We start from the raw sequence: 27,358 nt of genomic DNA, 5'->3' as shown, positions 1-27,358 counted from the left end.
TTGAGAAAACATTGCAAAACTTGAAAGGGTTCAGAAGAGATTTACAAGCATGTTGCCAGGATTGGAGGATATGTGCTACAAGGAGAGGCTGAATGAGTTGGGGCTGTTTTCCCTGGAGGCTGAGGGGTGACTTTTATAGAGGTTTATAAAACCATGAGGGGATTGGATAAGGTAAAGAGACAAGGTCTTTTCCCTGGGGTAGGGGAGTCCAGAGCTACAGGGCGTAGGTTTAGGGTGAGAGGGGAAACATTTAGAAGGAACAGAAAGGACAACTGTTCCACCCAGAAGGTGGTGTGTGTAGGGAATGAGCTGCCAGATGAAGTAGTGGAGGCTGGTACAATTGCAATATTTAAAAGACATTTGGATGGGTACATTATTAGGAAGGGTTTAGAAGGATATGGGCCAAGTACTGGCAAATGGAACTAGATTAGGTTAGGCTATCTGGTTGACATTGTCAAATTGGACCAAAAGGTCTGTTTCCAAACTGTACATCACTATGACTCTATGTGATAGATTAAACTAATTGAATCAGAGGTAGATCATGCCTAACATATCTGATAGAATTTTGAGAGGTGCTCAGGTGCGTAAATAAGGATAACAAGTGATGTAATTTATGTAGACTGGAAAAATATCTTGGACAAGATCTCAAATGGGTAACTCAAAAGTTAAAAGCATACAGAATCCAGTACAACTTGGCAAGTTGGATCTAAAATTGGGTTAATAGTTGAAGACAGAGAGTAGAGATAGAAGATTTTTCGTTTGACTGGATGTAGTCTCCAGTGGTATAATAGATCTGTGAAGGTGGCAATACAACGTAATACACTGGTTAAGAAAGTATATGGGATGCTTGCCTTTATTAGTCGCAGAATAAACAGGATTGCAGATGAAGGGCTTGCTCCCAAAAATGTCAAATCTCCTGTTGCTCGGATGCTGCCTGATCTACTGTGTTTTTCCCAACGCCACACTTTTCGCCTCTTTATTAGCTCATAGCATAGATTATAAGAACAGGGGGCACATCTTGCAATTGTATAAAACTTTGGTGGGTTAGACCACAGGTGTCGTACTGGGTGCAATGGAAGTCAGTATATAGGAAGGATAATGGCAGTCAATTGGTGCAGAGGAGATTGACTGGGACGCTGGCTGCGATGGAGTATTTTAACTATGAATAGAGAGTAGATAACTTCAGGTTAGTTTCTTTAGAACAAAAGAAAAGATTGGATAGAAAACAGACATTTATCTGAAATGCCAGTAAGAAAGTGACAATTTTGAAATGTAAGGTGGGAAGATTTAAAGAAAAAAGGTATTTGAGTCAGAAAGCTCAACAACTTTTAAAAATAATATTTCGATGAGTACTTGAAACATCATTATATTCCAAGTTATAGGTCAAGTGTTAAGTGAAACTAGTGTAGATGTAGAGTAGTTTTTGGTGATGCAGACTCAATGGACTGAAGGGCCTCTTTTTGTGCTTCCATGATTCTATGAATATTAATTTGATGTACACAATGACCCTCAAGTTCAAAAACGAACGGAAGTGTGCCATTTTAAAAACTATTTTCACAATTAAGATAGAACATTAGAAAGCAGCCGAGGTGAGCTGACAATAAAAATAATGGCAGCAGAATGTAGCCAATAATCCTGAAAAAGTGAAATTAGCTTGCCATGGTTGCTCACCTAGATAACGGTTAACAGAATTAGCAAGAAATGAGAGTGAATTTCTGACAGTTTCGATTAGCGTTTTGAAGTAGAGTGGGCATCCTTTTGAGAACACTGGGTGCAATAGGACCGTTCATTCCCTACGTTTGCATTGCTTTGCACGGTCAAACATTGTGAATGTCACATAACACCGTTACAATGCAGTTTGTGAACTTCCCACGATGTATTAATCGTGAAAGTTTAAATATCAAGAAAAATTACCAAAAATTTATTGAAGAATTTCATTTATAACTATTCTTGAGACAAGTCTTATGCAGCAGATACAATGATATACTTTCATAATCAATTACTTTAATCCCAGAAGTGAAAATCATCAGTCTATGAATGAGGTTGTATTACAAAGGCTTAAAATTTAGACTTAACATCAAGATGGTGGGGCAAGAGTTTTCTCCAATATTCTTAAATGTTCCCTCTGACAGGAACCAAGTCATGTTATATATAACATGCTTGGGTTTTTAAAAGGATATTTTACTCTACCCCATTTGAATGGCCAGCAGAGACATGACGTGTCTCATTGGCAAAGTGAGAGGGGTGACAAAATTGATCACACAGCACTAACAGCTCATACAATATATCTGGCCCATTACAGTGTCATGCCAAACTGTCAACTATACAATGTATTAGATTAGATTACTTAGTGTGGAAACAGGCCCTTCGGCACAACAAGTCCACACCGACCCGCCGAAGCCCCTTACCTAACACTACGGGCAATTTAGCATGGCCAATTCACCTGGCCTGCACATCTTTGGACTGTGGGAGGAAACCGGAGCACCCGGAGGAAACCCACGCAGACACGGGGAGAACGTGCAAACTCCACACAGTCAGTCGCCTGAGGCGGGAATTGAACCCGGGTCTCTGGCGCTGCGAGGCAGCAGTGCTAACCACTGTGCCACCGTGCCGCCCACAGTATGTGCTGACTGGGAGTGGTTATTCAGTACCGAAGCCACTGGAACTGGGAATACCAAACAATTTTCTCACCAATTTCACCCACCTCCCAACAAATGGTCACAACTCAACATCCAATCCAGACTTAAGCTTCAAAAAGTATTTTGCCCACCCCAAGACAGCATAGTGATGTGCAGTACTGTTTTTAGCCTACATGCAATTGAAATTCTTTTGCACCCTTGTTGTGACAAACTCAAAATTGTTTAGAATCATAGAATATCTCCCTACAGTGTAGTGACAGGCCACTTGGCCCAACAAGTCCTCACTGATACTCTAAAGAGTATCCCATCCAGACCCATTCCCCAATTACTCAACATTTCCCTTGACTAATGCCCCTAACCTCCACATCCCTAAATACTATGGGCAATTTAGCACTGCCAAGTCACCTAAACCGTACATCTTTGGACCGTGGGAGGAAACCGGAGCGAGAAAACCCATGTAGAAACAGGGAGAACGTGCAAACTGCACACAGCCAGTCATCTGAGGCTAGAATCAAACCTGGGTCTCTGGCACTTGAGGCAGCAGTGCTAACCACAGAGCCACAATTTAGCACCCGCCAGTCTACTCTCCACAACGAGAGCTCATGCAAACTTTTGATACCTCTTCCAATGTAACCAAAATATAACATCTATTCATATAGACACTTCTGTGCATGCGTTCTTACGCACTGATACCCTTGGATACTCCTGTCAATTCAGCTCTATCCTCCAAAACTTTCTTCAGATTCCCCCTTCTCATTTTAAGTCCATTGCTGAACACTTCTAATTGAAAAAGTAAAGTTTTAATCAATTGTGCTTCTACAAAATGCACCAGATAGTAGTGGCATGATATAGTTTGGCTACATCAGCTTACAACTTTCTTCCTATTCAGGTACCTTTACCAGGAAGCTGCAAGAAACTCTGATGGCCCCATCTATGTACTGTCCTTTAGCTGCTGCATAACAAAAGTCAATTTTCAGATATTAAGTGACACCCAGTCCATCTCTTCCTGATGGAATGTCTTCTTAACATCCAGTCTTAGACAAGCTGAAAATTTCTCCAATTAAACATCAGAATCACAATCATCTTGCGGTCAACACCACAAACACGAAACACCTTCCAGCATTTTAACCATGTCACCCACTATCTCAGGCTGAAACAGACTGCTGGCAATTGTAAATATTCCATTAAATTCTGAGCTGAGATCCATCAAGAATTCTTATCATCCAAAGGCAAAGTACACCCAACTGCCTACCAACAATCATGCCCAAGTCTCCATCAGATTTGAATGTTTCATCATTTTAACGTGAATGTTCCACATTTCAATACCTTCAGTTTATAAATTCTGTTCCCCTTCAGCAAAATCCCACTCACCGCTAATCAATAATTTGTGACCCCCACAGATCCAAATTAAAATTTTAATCCAGTTCTAAAATTTTTTATTGCCCCACCGTTGCTTAACAAATCCCCATTCTGAAACTATTCCCTTCATTGTTTGGCATTAATTTTCTAAACAAAATCTGCATTTTTTCGGGTTTTTCCAAAGATTTAAAAGGACGACTTAAATGCAAAAATTTAAACTGTTCATACTCACTTGACTTGTTTGTTGACAATAATGCCTACAGCATGCTGTGTAACATTATAAATTCTTCCAGTCTTGCCATGGTAACATTTGTGGGGCATACCCTTTTGTACAGTGCCTGTGCCCTAATGAAAGACAGACAGTTTAGCAACTAATCTGTTCAGTCATGAAGGGGAATTTAATCTATTAAGCATGGTTCAATTAAAGTAAAGTAGGTTTCAGACCACCATTTATTGCCCATGAGGGTGCTGAGCTATATTCAGTGTCATACAGCACCGAAGAGGCCATTTAGCCCACCAAGTCTGCACCAACCTATATACAAGAATCGCACTTTCCAGCACTTGGCCCGTCGAAATGTTATGACATTTCAGGTGCTCATCTACGTAGTTTTTTTAAGGTGGAGATCTGTTCCCAATCTATGCTGGTACGATCTTACCATATTTTAATAAAATCTGTCTTCCACTAATCTAAACCCGGTCTTTTATTTTTGCAGATTTTCTCAATAACAATTTGTAGTGTTGCAGTTGTGATCACTAAAACGCTCCCCCCCCACTGCTCCCTCAACTACTTGTCTGGTTTCATGCCGCAAAATCAGGTCAAGCAGTGTGCCATCCCTTGTTGAACCTTCTAAGTGTTAATATAAAAAGATCTCCTGAATACATTTCAAGAAATTCAATCCCTCTAAATTCTTTACACAATGACCATTCCAATTAATAATGGGAAAGTTGAAATCTCCTAAATACCCTATTAGTATTGCAGGAAATGCAATCTGAATATAACTGCATAGAAAGTGACAATCAAACAACACTTGTGATATAGCAGTCATGTCTCTATCGCTGAACCAGAGAATCTGGGTTCAAGTCCCACCTACTCCAGAGGGGTATAACGTTTGGACTCACTTATGGTGTAACGGTAGTTTCCCTGCCCCAGACCAAGATGCCCAAGTTCTAGTGCCACCTGCTCCATAGGTGTGGAAAAACATCTCTGAACAAGTTGGTTAGAAAAGTAGATTAAACAGGAAGAAGCCAGGAATGCACAACAGGTCGAATAGAATGAATGGCACGTGCACCTTCCACATATACAGTGTTAGCTGGAAAGTCCTAACTATCATGTAACATAGGTAAGGACAGTTCTTTAATCTTGCTTCACTTTGAAGATACACAAGATTAATTCATCTAAAAGAACCAATCTTATATTTAGAAAACTGCAATTAATGAGGCAATCCTACTTCAACCTCAACCTTTCTCTGCACAAGAAACATATCACGTCGAAAGCGAAAAAACCTTATGAAAAGCCTCCAGCAATGTGAAGTTTAAATTAGGACAACAGCAAAGTAAAGGCCTATCTTGCTTCTCATGAATATACAATCACCCAAGAGTACTGCTGACAGCAACGTTAAACACTACAAAATACACAACTACCTCAAAATTCTCAATATTTATGCTTCAAAAATGATATAGGGAGTGCACTTTCTCATAACTTGTGATGCAAACGTGTAAGAGCGTAATGTGCAAAAGTGAAAAGTTGTTTAGTTGTTTGTTACAAACGTGTAAGAGCGTTTTAGTGATCACAACTGCAACACTACAAATTGTTATTGTTATCAAAAGAGCAGTACTTAAATGGAGAAACTCTGCAAAAAGCTCCAACGCTAAGGGACTTTTGGTAGGATGGGGTGGGGGTGGGAGTACTTGTACTTTAAACAGAGAAAGCTACCACACATATACATAAGGTAATAAGAAAGGCTAATGGTACATTGGCCCTTATTTCAAGGGAGTTTGGAGCATAAGACTAAGGATGTCTTCCTGCAACTGTGCAAAAAGTGCCAGTGAGTCCTCATCTGTAGTACACTGAGCTATTTTGGCCCTCTTAAACAGAAAGATGGTTTCATTGGAGGCCATTCAGAGATGGCTCATTAGAATGATCCTGGGTATGGAAGGATTGTCTTATGAACAAAGGTTAGAGAGGTTGGAACTCCACTTACTTTGGCTTATCCTAAGTTTTGAATGGGAGATGATCCAATTGAAACATACAGGATTCTTAAGGGTCTTGAGATAGTAACGGCCAAGAGAAAGGTTTCTCTCATGGGAGAGTCTAGGACCAGAGGGCATAGTGCCAAAATAAAGGGGTGCCAATTTTAAGATTGAAATGGAGGAGGAATTTCTTCTGAGGGTGGAGAGACATTGGAACATCTTGCCACAGAGCCGTGGGGGCAGAGTCCTTGTGTACACTTAAGGCTGAGAAAAAGATTCTTGATCAGTAAGGGAACTCAAGGGTTATAGGAAAAGGCAGGATAATAGGTGCGAGGAATATGGAAATCAGTCATGATCCTATTGAACAGTGGAGTAGACTCGAAGAATCGAACCGCCTACGCCTTATGGTCTTATAATGGCCACATACCTTAATGTCAACAATATCACCTTTCTTGTAGATACGGAAGTAAGTAGAGAGGGGAACAGGCCCTAAAAAAAAAACAAATCTATTTTAATTCCAAGTTAAACAATTAAAACTAAGCAGTGCACATTATTTACCAAAAAAAGTTGCAAATTCTTTATCTCGTATCCCAAGGAGACAATTCCAGAAAAATTTTCTGACAGGCAAATCATGCCAGTCAATCTAATTAAACCCTTTGATTTAAAAAAGGCAAAGATTGACGGGAAAGAATGGAAGATGTCCATGTCAGGGAAGTGCTCAATCAAGTATCACATAAAAGTCTAAGAAATTTGCTGCTCGTGAAAAGGAAGGTTAGAGTCAGCTTGGGGAGAAAAATCACATTCAGGGCAGAAAACAGTAAGTCATGGTGCATGGTTATTTTCCAGACTCAAGGACAGTGGTGTGCCCCAAAGTTCAATGGATACTAAATCACAGTGAAATCTCAACTTGCCTGATGTCCAAATTTGGAATGATAGCCAAATATAACAGAAGTGCAAGATGATGCATTTAGCAAAAAATATCGGAGGTACAATGAAGACTGCTGTGATCTTTGATAACATGCTGATCTTTGCAGAGCGTACCAACTGGACCAGGTTTAGGTGACCACACCTACTCTGTACCCAGCACACCATGAAAAACTGAGTTGTGCCACCATTGCTTTCAGTTCCACATGAGTAACCAAGCTCCAGGATTAGTCAGGCCTTCTAGGACAACAATGGATATAAAACGCTGTATTTAGATAACAGAATTAGATAAGAAGTTTGTTCAATGTTGCGATGGCCCAATAAGAGGTTGATTGAAAAATGCATTAAAATTATTCTTTGAGAAGAATACTAACTCATTCATACTCCCTAAATAATTCTGGTTTGCTCTCAGTGCCGGTGAAATAATTTGCTCAACTTGCCTCATACAGCAATCATTGGAGTTCAATCATCATTGAGCACCAGATAAAACAGAAATCCACATTACAGCATACCTTAACAGAATACAATAAACCCACTACACTAATATCTTACACATAAACACAAGCGTAATCAGAAAATTGTGAAATGCAACTGCATCCTATATCCCAGAAGCCAGAGTCTTAAGAAATCCATGCAAATACACCACCAAATGCAGTGTAGATACCTGGTTTTCTCAGTTTGCTATCAAAAGCACAATTCAGCCATCAGTGTCAACTCGAAGGTGCAACTCATTCGTTTGCACAAATTGCCTAAATTATATTAAATTCGACTAGCTAAAAAAAATCAATAGAAAGCTGGAACGAGATTCACAGCTCAGGAGTTAAGAAAAGTACGAGAAAACACTGCATCTAACATTAATGCAAATTTTAAAAACAAAAAACCTATGAATGAAGGAATCTCACCATGTTTTCGGAAAGGCCTTGCAAACATATAGCGAGTGCCCCTCCTCTTGCCCCTGGTGTTCGTCATTTTGACCCTTCACTGAAGAAACAAAACCTGCAGTTTATTTAGCATTCCTGGGAGGAGGTAGAGACTCACAAATCGCACGTAACACGGCGCTGTTACTGAGAGCTGTTTAATGATAATTGTAACGCAGGAAGCCATTCAGCTCTTCCCAGCTCTGACAAGAGCATCTTAGCCAACATTCCCCATAAACCCCGTCGTCTTGTTTTCACGTAAGACAATTACCGTTAGACGATCTTGGTTGAACCTCTCCAAACCACATTTGCTAATAGTCTACACCAGATCCAGGTAGGACTCTAGAGAAAAATCAATGACTGATACAAACACGGCTCTTCCTGCCTGTCTCTTTCGCAGCACCTGACGATTACATCTGGAGTCCCAAACGCTGGGCTACATACCACATTCCCACCACTATTATCTTTATGCCTCTAACGGCAGATGGAATAGTTTATTTCCCTCACATTGCCACATGTCCAGATCTCAGCGGCCATGTGGCGAGACTGAGGGTGCGGGAACAATTCAGAGCTCCCGCGTGGAAAAGAGAACGCCTCCCGACACCGTACGGAATTTATTCCCCCACATCCTGCTCTCTAGCACATTATAAGTTGCGATCGGCACACGAAAATCGGTTTTTACAATTTCCTGGGCCTGTTTTAATGAGGGCCCGAGCGGCGCTCCAACAACCCGATACCTACAAGATGGCGGAGCTCGGCGGAAAGAGAGAGGAAGGACCCCAACTGCCTTAACATGGCAATCAGAGCTGTCCAGCCCAGTGCCTGTTCAGGGAAAAAAAAACGTGTAATTTATTTAATCGAAAAGGTACATTGTTAAATGAATATCAACAATATATATACGCGTTCAGTGATCGCTTTTAAATTACGGAAATGGTTTTGAGGATCCGCAAACTGACAGTCACGTGACTTTTTTCTAGCCGGTGGAATTCTTTGTAAAACTGAGATCATTTTAACACCAACATTTTAAGTGGAAGCTGATGTAGAATAAGGTGAATCTGAACCTTACAGAAGATTGTGTTGTAATAGTCAGTTTGAAGGATTAAAAAAAGCTTAGATCGGCTTTTTAAACGCCACATGAGGTGATTGGGTGGAGTTTGGAATGAGTCAGTGATTAATTGACGTGGGTTTGGTTTGAGTTCAATTAATCCATACTGTAATTTACTTGATAAAGTCTGACCTGTTTCACTCAACTCAGTTCAAAGTATGAATTGTTGAATTAAGATTAGATTATTATCATGGGAATAGTTATACATACAATTATTTAATGTTGCACTTACATGGATAGTTCATACAATGAATTAATGCAAACCTTTACTGTATTTCTAATTGATGCGAGCTAATGTTTCAGAGTTACATAAATTCTGAAATTAACATTGATGATTGTTGCAATCACAACTGGTGATTATATTTGACAAGTCAGATCCAGAGTGAAATTTGACATCGTGGATCATATTTGTTTTTGCAGTTAGCTACCGTGATTGTTGGTCACCACATATTCACGAGTCCACCAACGTTACTTAACAAGAGAACACTAAACAAAGCTGTATAAATACACGTCAGAAAAATCTTAACATTAAAAATAAGGTTTCAACCCGTTTCCCGGACTTCTGAATAACGAGGACTGCTGATACGAGAAAGTCAGAGTCGATAAAATGTGGAGCGGAAAAAACACAGAAGGTCAAGCAGCATCAGAGGAGCTGGGGAGTGGATGTTTCAATTCGGGACCTTTCATCCGGTTTGGCCTAATAAAAGCTCCCGACCTGAAATGTCAAATCCTCTGATGCTGCTTGACCTGCTGTGCTTTTTCCGGCTCCACATTTTATCGATTTCAAACTGTTTCCCAGTAACATCCTTTTATAGATAATACAAAAATATCATTCCTATAATAAGTCGAAACAATGTTTTTTTAAAAAAATACATTTTCTTAGACTCCTTACACAGTTATGAATTCTTTCTCAAACAAGACAATATAATTTGCTGGAAAAGATCTGACAGCATCTGTGCAGAGAAATCAGAATTAACATTTCGGGTCCAGTGACTCTTCTCAAAACTGATGGTAGGTGGAAGAAGTTTTTTTATGCATAAGTTAGGGGTGGGGATAAGGAGTAAATGACAGGTGGATTGTTATCCATTCTTTTGTCTAACTGTTCTCTCTTTTGAGGTTCTATCTCCACCTATCATTTCTTCCTTACAGCTTCCTCCTACTCTAATAACCAAAAATTTGGGGAAGGGATCATTGGACCCAAAAATGTTAACTCTGATTTCTCTGCAGAGATGCTGCCAGACCTGCTAAGCTTTTCCAGCAATTTTTGCTTTTATTTCTGATTGCCTGCATCCATAGTTCTTTCAGTTTTTATTAATTCTTTCTGCCGGCTTGAACCCTTTTTCAATTCTCACAATTTAAAATCTTCTTTACAAGCTCCCTCAATTTGGATGCTTCACAAAATTAAAAACCTTCTGTTGAGTGAAAATTGTTCACCTGCACAGCACTCCTGATTCTTTCAAGCTAAATGTACAACTAAATTAATTCCCCCAGTCCATTTTCCACATTGTTCATAAAGACAATCATATATATTTTCTAGTCAACCTGTTCAGGAGATATCATTATACTGCTGGAGTGGTTGGGACTTGAATCTGGACCACCTAGTCCAGAGATAGGGACCACTACAAACCACTAAATGGAGTAATATAAGCATTTCATAAATTAACATCACAAGTCACTTGATTGAATCACATGATTTAGAAATATGGATTTAGTTAATTGATCTCAATACTTAGTGATCTCTTTTTTAAAAAAGAGTTGACCTTCGTAGAACTCTGAGCACAAAATCTACTTGCCTCTACTATAGCTTTTATTTGAATTTTCTCCACATCACATGAGTACATTTATAAAAGTATTTAATTGTGGGTAGGAGGAATCCCAAATGAGCACAATCTGCTCTTTTAGAAGCATGGTCAGTGTTAGGGACCAGAGCAAATCGCTCAAAGTATATTAAGAAGACAGCTTAGACCTTAATTTTTTTTATTTTAAAGGTAGGTGTAAGGAGTCATAAGATGTACAGCATGGAGACATACCCTCGGTCCAACTCGTCCATGCCAACCAGAAATCTGAACCAAATCTAGACCCATTTGCCAGACTTGGCCCATATCCCTCTAAACCCTATTCATATACCCACTAAATGCTTTAGATGTTGTAATTATACCAGCCCCCACCACTTCCTCTGGCAGCTCGCTCCGAACATGCACCATCCTCTGCGTGAAAAGGTTGCCCTTTAGGTTCCTTTTATATCTTTCCCCTCTCACCCTAAACCTATGCCCTCTGTTCTGGACTCCCTCACCCCAGGAAAAAGACCTTGTCTATTTATCCTATCCAGGCCCCTAATGATTTTATAAACCTCAGCCTCTGATGCTCCAGGGAAAACAGCCCCTGTTTATTCAGCCTCTCCCTATAGCTCAACTCCTCCCACCGTGGCAACATCCTTGTAAATATTTTTTGAACCCTTTCAAATTTCACAACATCCTTCCAATAGGAAGGAAACTAGAATTGCATGCAATACTCCAAAAGTAGCCAAACCAATGTCCTGTATAGCTGCAACATGACCTTCCAATTCCTATACTCAATGCTCTGACCAATAAACGAAAGTACAGCAAACGCTTTCTTCAATATCCTATCTACCTGTGACTCCATTTTCAAGGAACTATGAACCTGCACTCCAAAGTCTCTTTGTTCAGCAACACTCCCCAGATCTTTATCATTAAGTGTATAAGTCCTGCTCTGATTTCTTTTCCAAAATGCAGCACCTTACATTTATCAAAATTAAATTCCATCTGCCACTCCTCAGCCCGTTGGCCCATCTGAACAAGATTCCATTGTACTCTGAGGTAACCTTCTTTGCTGTCCACTACACCTCCAATTTTAGTGTCATCTGCAAACATACTAACTATGCCTCCTATGTTCACATCCAAATCATTTAATTGGTGAAACTAATCAACGTTAAAAAACACACTTAACTTTTACACATTTAAAATACAGACAAAATAAAAAGAAAAAGAATTGGCTTCACTGTTGCTGTATCAAAATGTTTTTGTTACTATGAATTTGCTACAACACAATTGATGAATTGGGGACACTGTTTCTATAGTGCAAACTTTTAAAGTGTGTTTTGGTAATAATGTGATTCTGGCCCCATTAGTTTAAATGGTGCTATTATATAATGCATTTTTTATAACATGGGGTTGCACAAGAACGGAACTACAGCATTATAGGAGAATCGACTGAATATTAACTAGTATGAGTTAAGTTAAAAATCACACAACACCAGTTTATAGTCCAACAAGTTTATTTGGAAGCACTAGCTTTCGGAGTGCTGCTTCTTCATCAGGTAGTTGTGGATAGCTCCGAAAGCTAGTATTTCCAAATAAACCCGTTGGACTATAACCTGGTGTTGTGTGATTTATAACTTTGTACACCTCAGTCCAACACTGGTGTCTCCAAAGTGTGAAGTAACTGTTCCAATATAGTAACATCCCATAAATACACCATTGGCAAAGGCAAATTCAGGAATAAGAAAATGTTTCACATGAAAATTTAGCAGCAGGAAGAGAACCCCAGCTTTTAGCTGTAACAAAGAGGAATACGAAATTCCAAATACAGCTTCAACACCCCAGCAACTGCTGACAGCTAAAACTAAAAATCCCAAATCTGTAGAGGTTTGACCCCACCCATTCAGGCTGCTTCTATTGTTCCAACTGTAAAAAAAGACAAGGCCTCACAAGCTGTTTACTTTATTGGCTTAGAACATACCGCTCGTACTTCTGCCTCAACATTTCTTTACAAAAAAGATACAGGACAAAATACACGTCCTAAAGCCATAGTGTCATCACATCAGTCATATGTACACTTTTTAATAAATCATTCTTGGGTGAAAGTTATAACCGGCAAGGTCTATTGTAATTCCTGTGTGACCTTTTTGAAAAGCTGTCCTTTGTGGAGAAGGCACTCTCAAACTGTTGGGGAAGGAGTTTCAGGATTTGAATCCAACACTGAACAATCGTAATAAATCAGGATTGTAAGTAATTGGAAGATGATGGTACTCCCATATAGAAAAAATATCATTGAATATTTCTAAGGCAGAGGTAAATAGATTTTTGTTAGGCAAGGGAATCAAAGGTTATTGGGGTTGGATCAGACCATGGAATTCAAAACACAAACAGATCAGCCATAATCCTATTTAAGGGCAGCGCAGTGTTGAGGGGTCAAATGTTCTGCTTCTGCTCCTTTTCCCGTTCCTATTTCCTATGTTTGAAAATGGCTGGTCTACTTCTCTGGGCAATGGTATCACCAGCATTTTGATTCACTGGTGATATCTGTAGATGACATGTAAACATTCTAAAGTGGTTCGTATCACCTTGACAGCGTGGTTCATGCAATGTTCTTAAGAAACTTGACAGATTAGATGCTGAGCAAATGTTTATCTGGCTGGAGAATATAAAATATGGGTCACAGTCTCAGAAGAAGGGGGAACAGAAGTTTTGGATTGAGGTGATGAGAATTTTTGAGGTGATGCAAAAATCTATTGCCCTCTGCCCTGAGCATATTCAGTTGTTTAATATTCTCGAGGCAGAGGTCAATAGATTTATGCATAGCAAGGGATGTGAGGATAGTTTAGGAAGGTGGTGTTGAGGAGAAATTCTAACATAATATCTTTATATGCAGGCTCAGTGGGCTCCTATTTGTTATGTTACTGTGTTTGTTAAATAGAGATGACCACATGGCCAGCATAATATATCTGCAAATATGTTATGATGATGTTTAGCATAACTGACATCCATATACGGGTGGTGTGGTGTTGATTCATACTTATCTAATCTTTTGCAGTACACAAGACACATAAAGGTAAGTGTGCAGTTTTAATCTGATTAGGGTTCCCAACCCTTAATGGGATATCTAGATCATTACCTTCAGGAACATTTGCACCTCAGTTGAGGTTAAATTTATGCTAAGTGTCTATTTACTTCAACTGATAATGTCACTTTTCTGATTAAAAACCACCCAATATGAAGATAAGGAAGTCCGATCTCATCAACATGATTTGAGTTCAGTAAAGGTTTGCTAGGCTAATACTTGGAATGAGCAGATTGCTGTATGAGAGGCTAGACATGTATCCTCTGGAGTATAGAAGAGTCAGAGGTGATTTAATTTAAACATAAAAGATGCTGAGGGGACTTGACTAGGTAGATGTAGAAAATCTAGAACGAGCATCAATTTTGAATCTTTCCCCTTTCACCTTGAACCTGTGTCCTCTAGTTTTGGACTCCTTCCATCCTGGGGAGAGGATGGCTGTTTGTCCTGTTCATGCCCCTCATGATTTCGTAGGTCTCTGTGGGGCTGCCCTGTCGGTCTCCGGCGCTCTGGGGAGGATGGTCCCGGCCTATTCGCCCTCTCCCTGATTCTCGGGCCCTCCAGTCATGGCAGCATTCTTGAGGATCTTTTCTGGACCCTTTTGGGTTTGGCAACATCGTTCCTGTTGAGCACCATGTTCCAGGGGTGACCTGGCAAATGTCCTGTGCAGCTGCGGCATGGATTCCTGGCTGCTGTGCTCAATGTTCTGACCAGTGAGAGCAGGCATGCCACACGCCTTCTTTGCCACCCTGAATGCCTGTGGCTCCACCTTTGGGGAGATATGGAACTGCACCCCAGGGTCTCTTGGTTGGGCAGTGCTCTCCAGGGCTCTACCATTAATTAGACTTGTTCACACAGACTCAACTGATATATTGGCCTTTACCGTACAGAAATAAAGATTTCTGACTTCAGTCATATGGAACCTTGATGAGATTGCACCTGAGGCAGAATGTGAAAACCCCTTTAACTGAGGAAGGAAATGTGAGGGAGTGCAGCATAAGTTCATCAGTCAGATTCCTAGAATGGCGGGACTTTCTTACAAGGTGACATGGATCCCCATTGAATTTGTTCAAGCAGAGATCCACAGATTTCTAGATACTCAGAGATCAGAGCACAGGAAAATGGTGTTGAGGAACATATAGACAGGGTGGTTAAGAGGATGTTTGACGTGCTTGCTTTCATTGCTCAGTCTGTTGAGTAAAGGAGTTGAGAAGTCTTGTTGAGTTTGTACAGGATATTAGTGGGGCCTCCACTGGAGTGCTGTGTCCAGTTATAGGAAGGATATTGTTGAGGTGGAGAAGATTTAGAGGAGATTTACCAGGTTGCCAGGTATGGAGGGTTTGAGTCAAGAGGAGGAGCTGGATAGGCTGGAGCTTTTTTGACTAGAATGTAGGAGCTTCAGGGGTGACCTAATAGAAGTTTATAAAATAATGAAGCGTATAGATAGAGTTAATGGTAGTTGTCTTTTCCCTAGTATGGGAAATTTCAAGACTGGGGGGCACATTTTTGGAATGAGTGGAGAGAAATATGGAAAGGACATGAGGGCAAGTCCTTTACACAGAGGGTGTTACATATGTGGAATGAACTTTGAAGAAATAATGGGTACGTTCAGTATGGACTGGTTGGACCGAAGAGTCTGTTTCCATGCTGTATGACTATATGACGTGACAGGTCGTAGGTTTAAAGTAAGGGTTTTCCCATTTAAGAGAGATGAGGAAAAACTTTTCCTCTCAGAGGGTTGAGAGTCTTTGGAACTCCCTTCCTCATAAGGCAGTGGATACAGGATTTTAAAATATTTTTAAGGTGGAGGTAAATAGATTCTTGATTACCATGTGGATGAAAGATTCTTGTGGGAATACAGGAATGCAGGTTAAGATCACATCAGCCATGATCTTATTGAACAGCAGAACAGGCTCACTCTTGTTCCTTGTTTGTATGTTTGTATGTTCATCAGATCTGCACTGTCAATGTTGTTTAAGCGAATGCCTCATTTTTAAACAAGCACGAAAACATCATTTGGTTGGTAGTCAGATTAGTCCCCTCGGCTATATACTTTGTGCACGCTCAGAATCTTGTAATCTCGACACACTACTCTTGAGGTGCAGTGAGGAAAGGGTAATGCCCATTTTTTTCTTGGAAAGTGCCTTCATGCAAAGTGGATCTGGACAGAGATACTTTTGTCATAGTTCATTTCAAGCAGCTTTGCAGCATTGAATTCTGCTCAATGGCAGTTCCCAGGGTTGAAGATTAATATAAACAGATGATTGCTGAAGGGGCACAATCAATTTGATGAAAGGCATTCTTTGGTCTGCCCAAAGTCTCATGGTCTCCCAGTGGAAAGAACTGTTAATGATTGTGTGTTGCAAACTGACAGATTTCAAGGTTCAGGATTAGGTGTTGAAGGTCACATTCAAGATGGGGCAGCCATCACAGTGGTTCAGTTGGAAAAAGCCATTGTCTAAAGACTTGCAGCATAGTATTGCAAGAAGTTCAATACTATGTGAACCCCCTTGCACTTATGCACCACAGACTATGACATGAACTGTAATTGTATATTATCAGGTATAATGAGTTACTTCATGTACTGTTATTGAAAGGAACTGGGCCTTTGGTGCAGTGATAATACCTTTACTTCTGAGCCAGGAGACCTGCATTCATGTCCCACTTCTCCAGCGGTGTGTAGTAACATCACTGAACAGGTTGATTAGAAAATATCTGTTGAAATGAATTAATTGTTTTGCACTTTATGTACCACCAAATCTGAACAGTTGTGTAATGTATTTAAATAAATTTTATAGATGACAAGCCTCTTCAGAGAAATAAAACTTTTCCTTCTTTTCTCAGCTGACCAACTGCACTGACTTTCTGCAGTGTTTTCCATATTTTTATTGTGTTTCTGTTCTTTAAATAATAAGCATTAAAAAGCCTGGGAAGGAAACATTGGAGACCAAGAAAACACATTTTTGGAAATTTGTGAATTATATCCAAATATCTTGAAATGCTGCAGAGAATCCATTTTTACCTACAGATCATTTTTAAAATTGAAGTATCAAGAGTAAAGATTTATGTTTAGCTATTTTGTGATCTATCACGTCAGCCAGAAAAATGCCCCTGTTTTTACTGTAGCGATTGAGTAGCTGCTGCAAGCAGAGAGAAAAGGAGTGCTAGCCCATTTCCCCGTTATTGAAGGAAGATGGTAGGAACCTTTGTGGCACAGGGACAGAATATCCAGATTCAAGACTCATGTAGGAGGAAATTACTACAGATGCTAGAATCTGTGCTGAAAACAACAAATACTGGAGATCACAGTGGGTCAGGCAGCATCCAAGGAGAAAGCAAGCTAACATTTCTAGTCTAGATGACTCTTCATCAGAGCTGAAATGAAGTGTAGAGGGGGCAATTATTTTTGGGGGTGGAGGGGGAGTCTGGTGGTGGTGGGGTGTAGAGTGCTGGTGGAAAAAAGATGTTGATAGTTCAGAATGAATCACAGCACAAACTGGAGGAACAACATCTCATCTTCAGACTCAGCACTTTACAGCCTCCTGAACTTAATATTGAGTTCAATACCTTCAAATTGTGAACCAACTCCCATTTCTTCCCTTTTAGCTTTACTTGTTATGTTCTTTGTCACAATGTCTTCTCATCCCTCCCCCACCCCAGTGGGACTGTCTTCTCTTTCCAGTCTGGCAGTTAGACACACAATCGTTCTGCCGCTCTCACATTCCGATCACTTAATCTGAACTTATTTTCTCCACCAGCACTTTACAGTCATTGCTGCCACCCCGAACTACAGCATAAATACTGCCCCCTCGACACTTCACTTCAGCTTTGATGAAGCGTCACCTTGACTTGAAATATTTGCTTGGTCTCTCTCCATGGAGGAAGGACTTATGCTCGAAACGTCGAATTCTCTATTCCTGAGATGCTGCCTGGCCTGCTGTGCTTTGACCAGCAACACATTTTCAGCTCTCTCCATGGATGCTGTCTGACCTGCTGTGGTCTCCAGAATTTGTTGTTTTCAGTTCAAGTCCCATATGCTCCACAGCATATTATGACACATTTGAAGAGGTTATTTCAAATTTTTTTAAAGGGATATTCTGGCTGCATCCGAAGGTCTTAACATGTCAAAACATCTTGATGAAAGAAAGCAGGGCTATATTGAGGTTGGTGAGAGGAAGCTGAGGCCATCACCAGAAGCAATGCCTAGCCTACGTGAATGTCAGCCAAAAGGTATCTCATGATCTTGTTAAGTGGGAAATGAAAAGCTATAAATCTTTATACATCCATACAGTTGTTTGCAGAGGCCTTGGCAACAACCTAGTCTATAATATCACACAATGTCACATTCATTTAAATTATATAACTTAAGCTTGGAAAATCTTCCACCCAGTTCGGCTCAACTCTTTCATCACTTACATATGTACACTTCATACAAGTCATTGGTATTCTGTTTGTGGTTCACTAGAACTATAAATAGAACACAAGGTAGACGGAGGGTAAATTTAACAGGGAATACTTTATTGTGTTTTCTCTTAGCTCCATAGCCAATCCTTGACTTCCCTTTAGCACCTGCCTCTGGGTCATAGAGTCATAAGAAACAGACCCTTTGGTCCAACTCGTCTGTGCCAACCATATATCCTAATCTAATGTAGTCCCATTTGCCAGCACTTGGCCCATATTCCTCTAAACCCTTTCTTTTCATATACACATCCAGATGTCTTTCAAATATCATAATTGGACCAGCCTCCACCACTCCCTCTGGCAGCTCATTCCATACATGCACCACCTCTGCTAGAAAAAGTTGCCTATTAGGTCCCTTTTAAATCTTTCCCCTCTCAGCTTAAACCTATTACCTCTAGTTTTGGACTCTCCCACACGCACACATTGACATGAACACACTGCTAGCTGCAAAATTCCTAGCCTGTGACCTGCCCTTGTAGTCTCAGTATTTATGAGGCTAGTCCAGTTCAAGATCCAAATCCAAGAGCTAACTGATGAATCGGAACCTGCAAATTCCCCTTCAACTCATTCACCATCTGACTTGGAAATACATATTGCCTTCCCTCTATATTACTTGTCATAATCTTAAACTCCTCCCAAAAATAGCATTGTGGCTATACCTACAGCAAATGAACTGCAAAGGTTCAAAGTGGTTCAAAAATCATATTCGCAAGGCTATTAGGGATGGGCAATAACTCCCGGCCCATGCCAGAGATGCTCATATTTCATAAATGAATCAAACAAAAATAGAAATTGCACATGATTAACATCAGTCTATGTAAGCAGGCACATAGGGAGAAATAATACACAATTAGAGTGAATATTTCTGGTAATAAAACAACTGGATGGGGTTTTGATTTTGTCCAGATAAACCTGGATGAGTTTCTAGTCCACAGAATTTTTGTCCATTTCAGGCAAAAAATAGACAATGCAGTGATAGTCTTATCGTCAGGTCTTAAATTAGGAACAGAGGAAAACTTCAATTTCAACAGTATATTGTGAAAATAAATCAAAAATTCTGGCAGATTTGTTTGTTTTCTATGGTTGGACATTAAAACCAATGATCATACGGATTTGAGGGAACTCAATGCTGATCAATTGTCTTTGATCTCCTCAGTCTGATTACTTCCACAGAATCCCTGCAGTGTGGAAGCAGACCATTTGGACCATTGAGTCCACACCGCCCATCTGAATAGCCTTCCAGCCGGACCCACTCTCTGTAACCCTGCATGGCTAATCCACCAAAATTGCAAATCTTTAGACTGTGGGAGGAAACTGAAGCACCCGGAGGAACCCACACAAACACAGGGAAGAATGTGCAACTCCGTACAGACAGTTGTCTGAGGCTGGAACCGAATGCAAGTATCTGGCAGAGTGAAGCAGCAGTGCTAACCATGGAGCCACCATGTCGCCCCACTCTACACTTGCATAGGGATAGTCAGTTCCAAAAAGAATGTTAGCCTATGAAGGTGTGTTTTGACTGAATTTTTGCTATTACACTATGCAAGAATTTAATAGTTTCCTTGGATCATGATAGAAACTAAAAGTGAGTACAGGCTGCAATGTGACGAAAATTTGCACCACCAAAGAAAAGGCACAGAAATGGAGTTTAGAACGTGAATGTTATGCTGTTACACATATTGTATCCCCAGGGTCTTTAGTATTTCTTCACAGACACTTCACAATGTTGAACAGCTAAATATTACGGATCCAAACCCATTAAAATCAGCAGCAAGTGCAAGTCATTGCGATTACTACAGCCATTAAGAATATTACAAAATAGTACTAAAGCGCTCAGAAACATCAACTATTGAATGGTTTGGCAAAATTCATGGGGGCAACGTTTTACTAGCTTGTTTAACAACTTTATTGAAACATTAAATTTTAATTAAGTAATAGCATAAGGGTTTTGACAACCAGATGTTCGAATTTTTACCTCCTAATATTTTTATATTAAACTTTATTGTGCTTGTGCACTGAGTTTGTAACTGGTACTGTACATGGTTAGAGATCACATGCAATGCTGAAGCCAACACCATTCATAAATTGACATTATGGAAGGATTAGAATATCTTGATACTATCAGTACAACCAAGTCAAACTATTTAAATTCAACTTAGACTTTGTCCAGCTGGACTGCAACCCGTTCCGATGTTATCAGGTCAAGAGTCAGTGCACTTTAATGTGACTGTTCAATTATCTGTTGTTCGATTGTATATCAGGCCCTTTCACTTTACTGTGTAGTAGATGTTAAGCATGATTTTCCCAATCTGATTTAAATCTCAGCGTGGTGTTTTCTAAGTTATTATCCCCCAGCAAATTGTGCATGTATTCACCAGGGAGGATGAGGATCCATGACTCACCTCCTTGTGGTATCTGTCATGTACACTGGTAATTCAGGGACAGATCTAGCTGGTGGAGATTTAAATTAACTTATCATTTAAGCCATTAGTTTGATCTTCTTTCTAAACACATTCAGCTCAAAAGATGGATCTAACTCGCTGATTATGATAGGGGTAATGCTGTGCTCTCTTCCAGCACCACTGATCCAGAATGATAGGGGTAATGTCTGGCCTTTACTTAACAGCTGATCAATAATATTTCTCCTTAACAGTTGAGATTAAGGGTTGAGGAAGAAACACAAGGGAACAATAAAGACAGATAAATATAAATGAACAAAGTAGAGTTAGAACAGGTGCAGAAAGTCTCTAACAACAATTGATTACCTGCAGGAATGGGATGGAACACCAAAATTGATCTTGATATGCACCAGCGAAGGTGATTGGCATTATCTTAACGATGCTTAGTGCCCAAAATGGCATATATTTTAGGGTTATCAAATTTAATTTGCAGGGATACGTTTAATAAACAATGAATGGGTGGAAAAACAATACAGCCAGATATAGCCATAGAGTCGTAGAGTAATTCAGCATGTTTACAGGCCTTTTGGCCCAAACTGGTCCATGGTGACCACTCTGCTAATTCCAACTGTTCACATTTGGTCCACTTCCCCCTAAACCTTCCCATCCATGTACCTATCTAAATGTTGCTATTGTACCTGCCTCAGCCACGTTCTCTGATAACCCTTTCCATTATGCTATTACATATACTGTATCCCCAGCATCTTTAGCGTTTATTCACCACTCTCTGCATGAAGAACCCTCAGGTCCTTTTACATCTTTCCCTTCTCACCTTAAACCTATGCCCTCTCATTTTCAATTCACCATCGCTGGAAAAAAAACTATATGCATTCATCCTATCTATGCTCCTCATGATTTCATGCACCTCAATAAGGCCACACCTCATTCTCCCATGTTCCAATGATGAGTAGTTATTGACAATTTAACCTAGAAGGCGTTTTACCATCAGCAAATTCCCCTCCGAGCCTCTTACTGTCCTGACTTGGAAATATATTACCATTCCTCCACTGTCACTTGGGCAACATCCTGGAATCCCCTCTCAAAGGGCAATGTGGGTCAACCTACAGCACGTGGATTGCAGTTGCTTGAGCAGGCAGCTCACCACCATCTTCTCAAGGGCGACGAGGATTGAGCAATAAATGCTGGCCAGCCAGCAATGCCCATGTCCCATGAATATAAAAAAAAGCTATTGTATGTTTACTGGGAACTCAGCTTCAGAACTAACTCCAGAGAAAAAAATGCAGCTTCCTTTCTTTCAAGATAACCAGGAGAAACATCACCAATATAACAAAGACATTAGCATGGTCACTGATAGAGAAGGCTTTCCGGAGCAGTTTTGAAATTTCTGATATTGCTTGATTCCTGTGCTAAAACTTTGAGTGATGGGTTTATTTCAGGTAACAACTCCCACTGGATATTGTCTAATAATGATGTCACATACTTGATACAATCAGCCCATCTTTCTTCTTGATCAAGTTAAAAAATGCAAAGAAAATCTGTAGATGCTGGAAGCAAGAAAAAAATCACAAAATGCTGGAAGTTTCAGCGCTGTCAGTAGGTCAAGCAACTTCATTGAAAAGAACAAACATTTTAATGTTTCAGGTGCTATTACATTCTTCACAGAGTCCATTTTTTTTTAGAAGAAATACAAAATCCCATTTATTTACTGTAAGAATGGAGCCACGCCAGATTCAATTATTTAAAGCAAAAGAATTTTCTCTGCAAGGGTCAAAGAAAGCAACCATTAAATACATTCTTCGCTCATCACCAACACTCCCATCAAAGGCCAACATAAGTTAAACATGAATTCCCAGACACATTGTGGTTGATTATAAAGCATGAGCTACACATTAATTGGAAGTTGCAACCAAGATAGATCTAATGCATTGACTCAACTGCCAACATAGCATATAGGTCATTAAACTTAGTACTAAAGTCCTTAAAATCTATGTTCGCCTAGCAAAAAAATATACTTCACTCCTTCTAGGAGCTAGCTGGATCTCCACATGACAGCAATGTAAAGGTTACAGTCTTCCTCAAAAATGGCACATGTCTGCAGAGACTCCTGAACAACATATGGACGGCCCAGAACTCATGTGATTGTGTTTCATCAGCTTGCTTATCCTGCACCATTGGACTCATCAATTTCCATAACTGAGCTGAAATGGGTCAGCATCAGTTTATGTAGCTTCCACCAGTTATGCTCTGTCCAGAAGTGTTGATTTATGTTTTGAGTTCCTTAGAAACAAGTTTCCATTTTTAGTTGGCATCTGAAGATTGTAAACCACGGATTCCTTTATTTTATGGAACAGCATTCAACATTTTACAAGTTTTGGTAGACAAAGAAAATACTATCTATAATTAAGAACAGCACTGTAACTACTAGGTATGCTCATTTTGTATTCCTTGGAATTTGAAAGATAAAGCAGTGATTTGATCAAAGTTCAATAAATTAATGAGAACCGATTAAGGTAGAGGTACAGGTTAGGGTAAGCTAGGACCGAGAGACATAGCCTACAAATTAAAGCCAGACTTTCCAGGACAGTCACATAGATGGGTTAACTCTAGGAAAGGTAAGAGAGGTAGGCAGCTAGTGCAGGAGTCTTTTGTGGATATACCCATTTCAAACAGGTGTGGTGTTTTGGAAAATATAGGGGGTGACGGATTCTCAGGGGAACGTAGCATGAACAGCCATGTTTCTGGTGTTGAGACTGGCTCTAATGCAACGAGGGGTACGTCGGCTTCCAAGAGATCAATTGTGTTCGGGGATTCTGTAGTCCGAGGTACAGACAGATGTTTCTGTGGCCAGCAGAGAAAACGCAGAATGGTGTGTTGTTTCCCTGGTGGCATGATCAAGGATGTCTCAGAGAGGGTGCAGAATGTTCTCATGGGGGAGAGGGGCCAGCAGGAGGTCATTGTCCACATTGGAACCAACGACATTGGAAAGGAAAAGATTGAGACTCTGAAGGGAGATTACAGAGAGTTAGGCAGAAATTTAAAAAGGAGGTCCTCAAGGGTAGTAATATCTAAATTACTCCCAGTGCTACGAGCTAGTGAGGGCAGGAATAGGAGGATAGAGCAGATGAATGTATGGCTGCGGAGTTGGTGCATAGGAGAAGGATTCACATTTTTGGATCATTGGAACCTCTTTTGGGGTAGAAGTGACCTGTCCAAGAAGGGTGGATTGCACCTAAATTGGAAGGGGACTAACATACTGGCAGGGAAATTTGTTAGAACTGCTTGGGAGGATTTAAACTAGTAAGGTTGGGGGGGGAGACCCAGGGAGAAAGAGAGGAAAGAGATCGATCTGAGACTGGTACAGCTGAGAACAGAAGTGAGTCAAACAGTCAGGGCAGGCAGGGACAAGATAGGACTAATAAATTGAACTGCAATTATTTCAATGCAAGGGGCCTAACAGGGAAGGCAGACGAACTCAGAGCATGGTTAGGAACATGGGACTGGGATATCAATTACAGAAACATGGCTCAGGGATGGGCAGGACTGGCAGCTTAAAGTTTCAGGATACAAATGCTACAGGAAGGATAGAAAGGGAGGCAAGAGAGGAGGGGGAGTGGCATTTTTGATAAAGGATACCATTACAGCTGTGCTGAGGGAGAATATTCCCGGAGATACATCCATGGAAGTTATTTGAGTGGAACTGAGAAATAAGAAAGGGATGATCATCTTATTGGGATTGTATTATAGACTCCCCAATAGTCAGAGGGAAATTGAGAAACAAACTTGTAAGAAGATCTCAGCTATCTGTAAGAATAATAGGGTAGTTATGGTAGGGGATTTTAACTTTCCAAACATCGACTGGGACTGCCATAGTGTTAAAGGTTTAGATGGAGAGGAATTTCTTAAGTATGTACAAGACAATTTTCTGATTCAGTATGTGGATGTACCTATGAGAGAAGGTGCAAAACATGACCTACTCTTGGGAAATAAGGCAGGGCAGGTGACAGAGGTGTCAGTGGGGGAGCACTTTGGGGCCAGCAACCATAATTCTATTCGTTTTAAAATAGTGATGGAAAAGGATAGACCAGATCTAAAAGTTTAAGATCTAAATTGGAGAAAGGCCAATTTTGACGATATTAGGCAGCTGATTGGAGGCAGATGTTCACAGGTAAAGGGACGGCTGGAAAATGGGAAGCCTTCAGAAATGAGATAACAAGAATCCAGAGAAAGTATATTCCTGTTAGGGTGAAAGGGAAGGCTGGTAGATTTTGAGAATGCTGGGTGACTAAAGAAATTGAGGGTTTGGTTAAGAAAAAGAAGGAATCATAGACAGGATAGATCAAGTGACATGTGATAGTGTTAGCAAATACAATCAAGGAAAATCCAAAGGGTTTTTACAAATATATTAAGGACAAAATGGTAACTAGGGAGAGAATAGGGCCCCTCAAAGATCAGCAAGGTGGCCTTTGTGTGGAGCCACAGAAAACGGGGGAGATACTAAATGAATATTTTGCATCAGTATTTACTGTGGAAAAGGATATGGAAGATATAGACTGTAGGGAAATAGATGGGCGGCACGGTGGCACAGTGGTTAGCACTGCTGCCTCACAGCGCCTGTAGACCCGGGTTCAATTCCCGACTCAGGCGACTGACTGTGTGGAGTTTGCACGTTCTCCCCGTGTCTGCGTGGGTTTCCTCCGGGTGCTCCGGTTTCCTCCCACAGTCCAAAGATGTGCGGGTCAGGTGAATTGGCCAAGCTAAATTGCCCGTAGTGTTAGGTAAGGGGTAAATGTAGGGGTATGGGTGGGTTGCGCTTCGGCGGGTCGGTGTGGACTTGTTGGGCCGAAGGGCCTGTTTCCACACTGTAAGTCAAATCTAAAAAAAAACATGAGATGGTGACATCTTGCAAAATGTCCAGATTACAGAGGAGGAAGTGCTGGATGCCTTGAAATGGATAAAGGTGGATAAATCCCCAGGACCTGATCAGGTGTACCCAAGAACTCTGTGGGAAGCTATAGAAGTGATTGTTGGGCCTCTTGCTGAGATATTTGTATCATCGATAGTCACAGGTGAGGTGCTGGAAGACTGGAGGTTGGCTAACGTTGTACTACTGTTTAAGAAGGGCAGTAAAGACAAGCGAGGGAACTATAGACCAGAGAGCCTGACCTCAGTGGTGTGCAGGTTGTTGGGGGGAGTCTTGAGGGACAGGATGTACATGTATTTGGAAAGGCAAGGACAGATTCGGGATAGCCAACGTGGCTTTGTGCGTGGGAAATCATGTCTCACAAACTTGATTGAGTTTTTTGAAGAAGTAACAAAGAAGATTGATGAGGGCAGAGCAGTAGATGTGATCTATATGGACTTCAGTAAGGCGTTTGACAAAGTTCCCCATGGGAGACTGATTAGCAAGGTTAGATCTCATGGAATATAGGGAGAACTAGCCATTTGGATACAGAACTGGCTCAAAGGTAGAAGACAGAGGGTGGTGGTGGAGGGTTGTTTTTCAGACTGGAGGCCTGTGACCAGTGGAGTGCCACAAGGATCAGTGCTGGGCCCTCTACTTACATAAATGATTTGGATGCGAGCATAAGAGGTACAGTTAGTAAGTTTGCAGATGACACCAAAATTGAAGTGTAGTGGACAGCGAAGAGGGTTACCTCAGATTATAACAGCATCAGGCTCAAATGGGCCAATGGGCTGAGAAGTGGCAGATGGAATTTAATTCAGATAAATGCAAAGTGCTGCATTTTGGGAAAGCAAATCTTACCAGGACTTATACACTTAATGGTAAGGTCCGAGGGAGTGTTGCTGAACAAAGAGACCTTGGAGTGCAGGTTCATAGCTCCTTGAAAGTGGAGTTGTAGGTAGATAGGATAGTGAAGAAGGCGTTTGGTATGCTTTCCTTTATTGGTCAGAGTATTGAGTACAGGAGCTGGGAGGTCATGTTGCGGCTGTACAGGACATTGGTTAGGCCACTGTTGGAATATTGCATGCATTTCTGGTCTCCTTTCTATGGAAAGATGTTGTGAAACTTGAAAGGGTTCAGAAAAGATTTGCAAGGTTGTTGCCAGGGTTGGATGATCTGAGCTACATTGAAAGGCTGAAAAGACTGGGGCTGTTTTCCTTGGAGCGTGGAGGCTGAGGGGTGACCTTATAGAGGTTTACAAAATTATGAGGGGCATAGATAGGATAAATAGAACAAAGTCTTTTCCCTGGGTTAAGGAAGTTCAGAACTAGAGGGCATAGGTTTAGGGTGAGAGGGGAAAGATATAAAAGAAACCTAAGGGGCAACTTTTTCACGCAGGGGGTGGTATGTGTATGGAATGAGCTGCCAGAGGATGTGGTGGAGGCTGGTTCAATTGCAACATTTAAGAGGCATTTGGATGTGTATATGAATAGGAAGAGTTTGGAGGGATGTGGGCCGGGTGCTGACAGGTGGGACTAGATTGGGTTGGGATACCTGGTCGGCATGGACGGGTTGGACCGAAG

General features: G+C 40.7%; 1 protein-coding gene and 2 non-coding genes across 4 annotated transcripts in view; all 3 read right to left on the bottom strand.

Annotated features, from left to right (window-relative positions):
• rpl21 (ribosomal protein L21) overlaps positions 1 to 27,358 on the bottom strand; it is a 374,380-nt gene that overhangs the window by 7,774 nt on the left and 339,248 nt on the right. The window contains exons 1-4 of one of the 2 annotated variants that reach the window (XM_060826109.1): positions 8,771 to 8,799; positions 8,015 to 8,093; positions 6,616 to 6,677; positions 4,231 to 4,343 (exon numbers count right to left, since the gene is read on the bottom strand). In XM_060826109.1, coding sequence (XP_060682092.1) covers positions 4,231 to 4,343; positions 6,616 to 6,677; positions 8,015 to 8,081 — 242 coding nt within the window. In that variant the 5' untranslated portion in view covers positions 8,082 to 8,093; positions 8,771 to 8,799. Of the gene's footprint in view, positions 1 to 4,230; positions 4,344 to 6,615; positions 6,678 to 8,014; positions 8,094 to 8,770; positions 8,800 to 27,358 lie in introns of those variants that run through there. The other variant, XM_060826110.1, reaches the window with a different exon arrangement.
• On the bottom strand, positions 2,115 to 2,249 carry LOC132817007 (small nucleolar RNA SNORA27). The gene has a single exon (XR_009644843.1). It is a non-coding gene; the product is annotated as a small nucleolar RNA SNORA27 (small nucleolar RNA).
• Positions 7,516 to 7,591, bottom strand: LOC132817006 (small nucleolar RNA SNORD102). Its single transcript, XR_009644842.1, has one exon. It is a non-coding gene; the product is annotated as a small nucleolar RNA SNORD102 (small nucleolar RNA).

Source organism: Hemiscyllium ocellatum, chromosome 6, assembly GCF_020745735.1.
Source record: "Hemiscyllium ocellatum isolate sHemOce1 chromosome 6, sHemOce1.pat.X.cur, whole genome shotgun sequence".
Classification (NCBI taxonomy): Eukaryota; Metazoa; Chordata; class Chondrichthyes; order Orectolobiformes; family Hemiscylliidae; genus Hemiscyllium; species Hemiscyllium ocellatum.
This window is presented reverse-complemented; position numbering and strand designations above follow the sequence as displayed.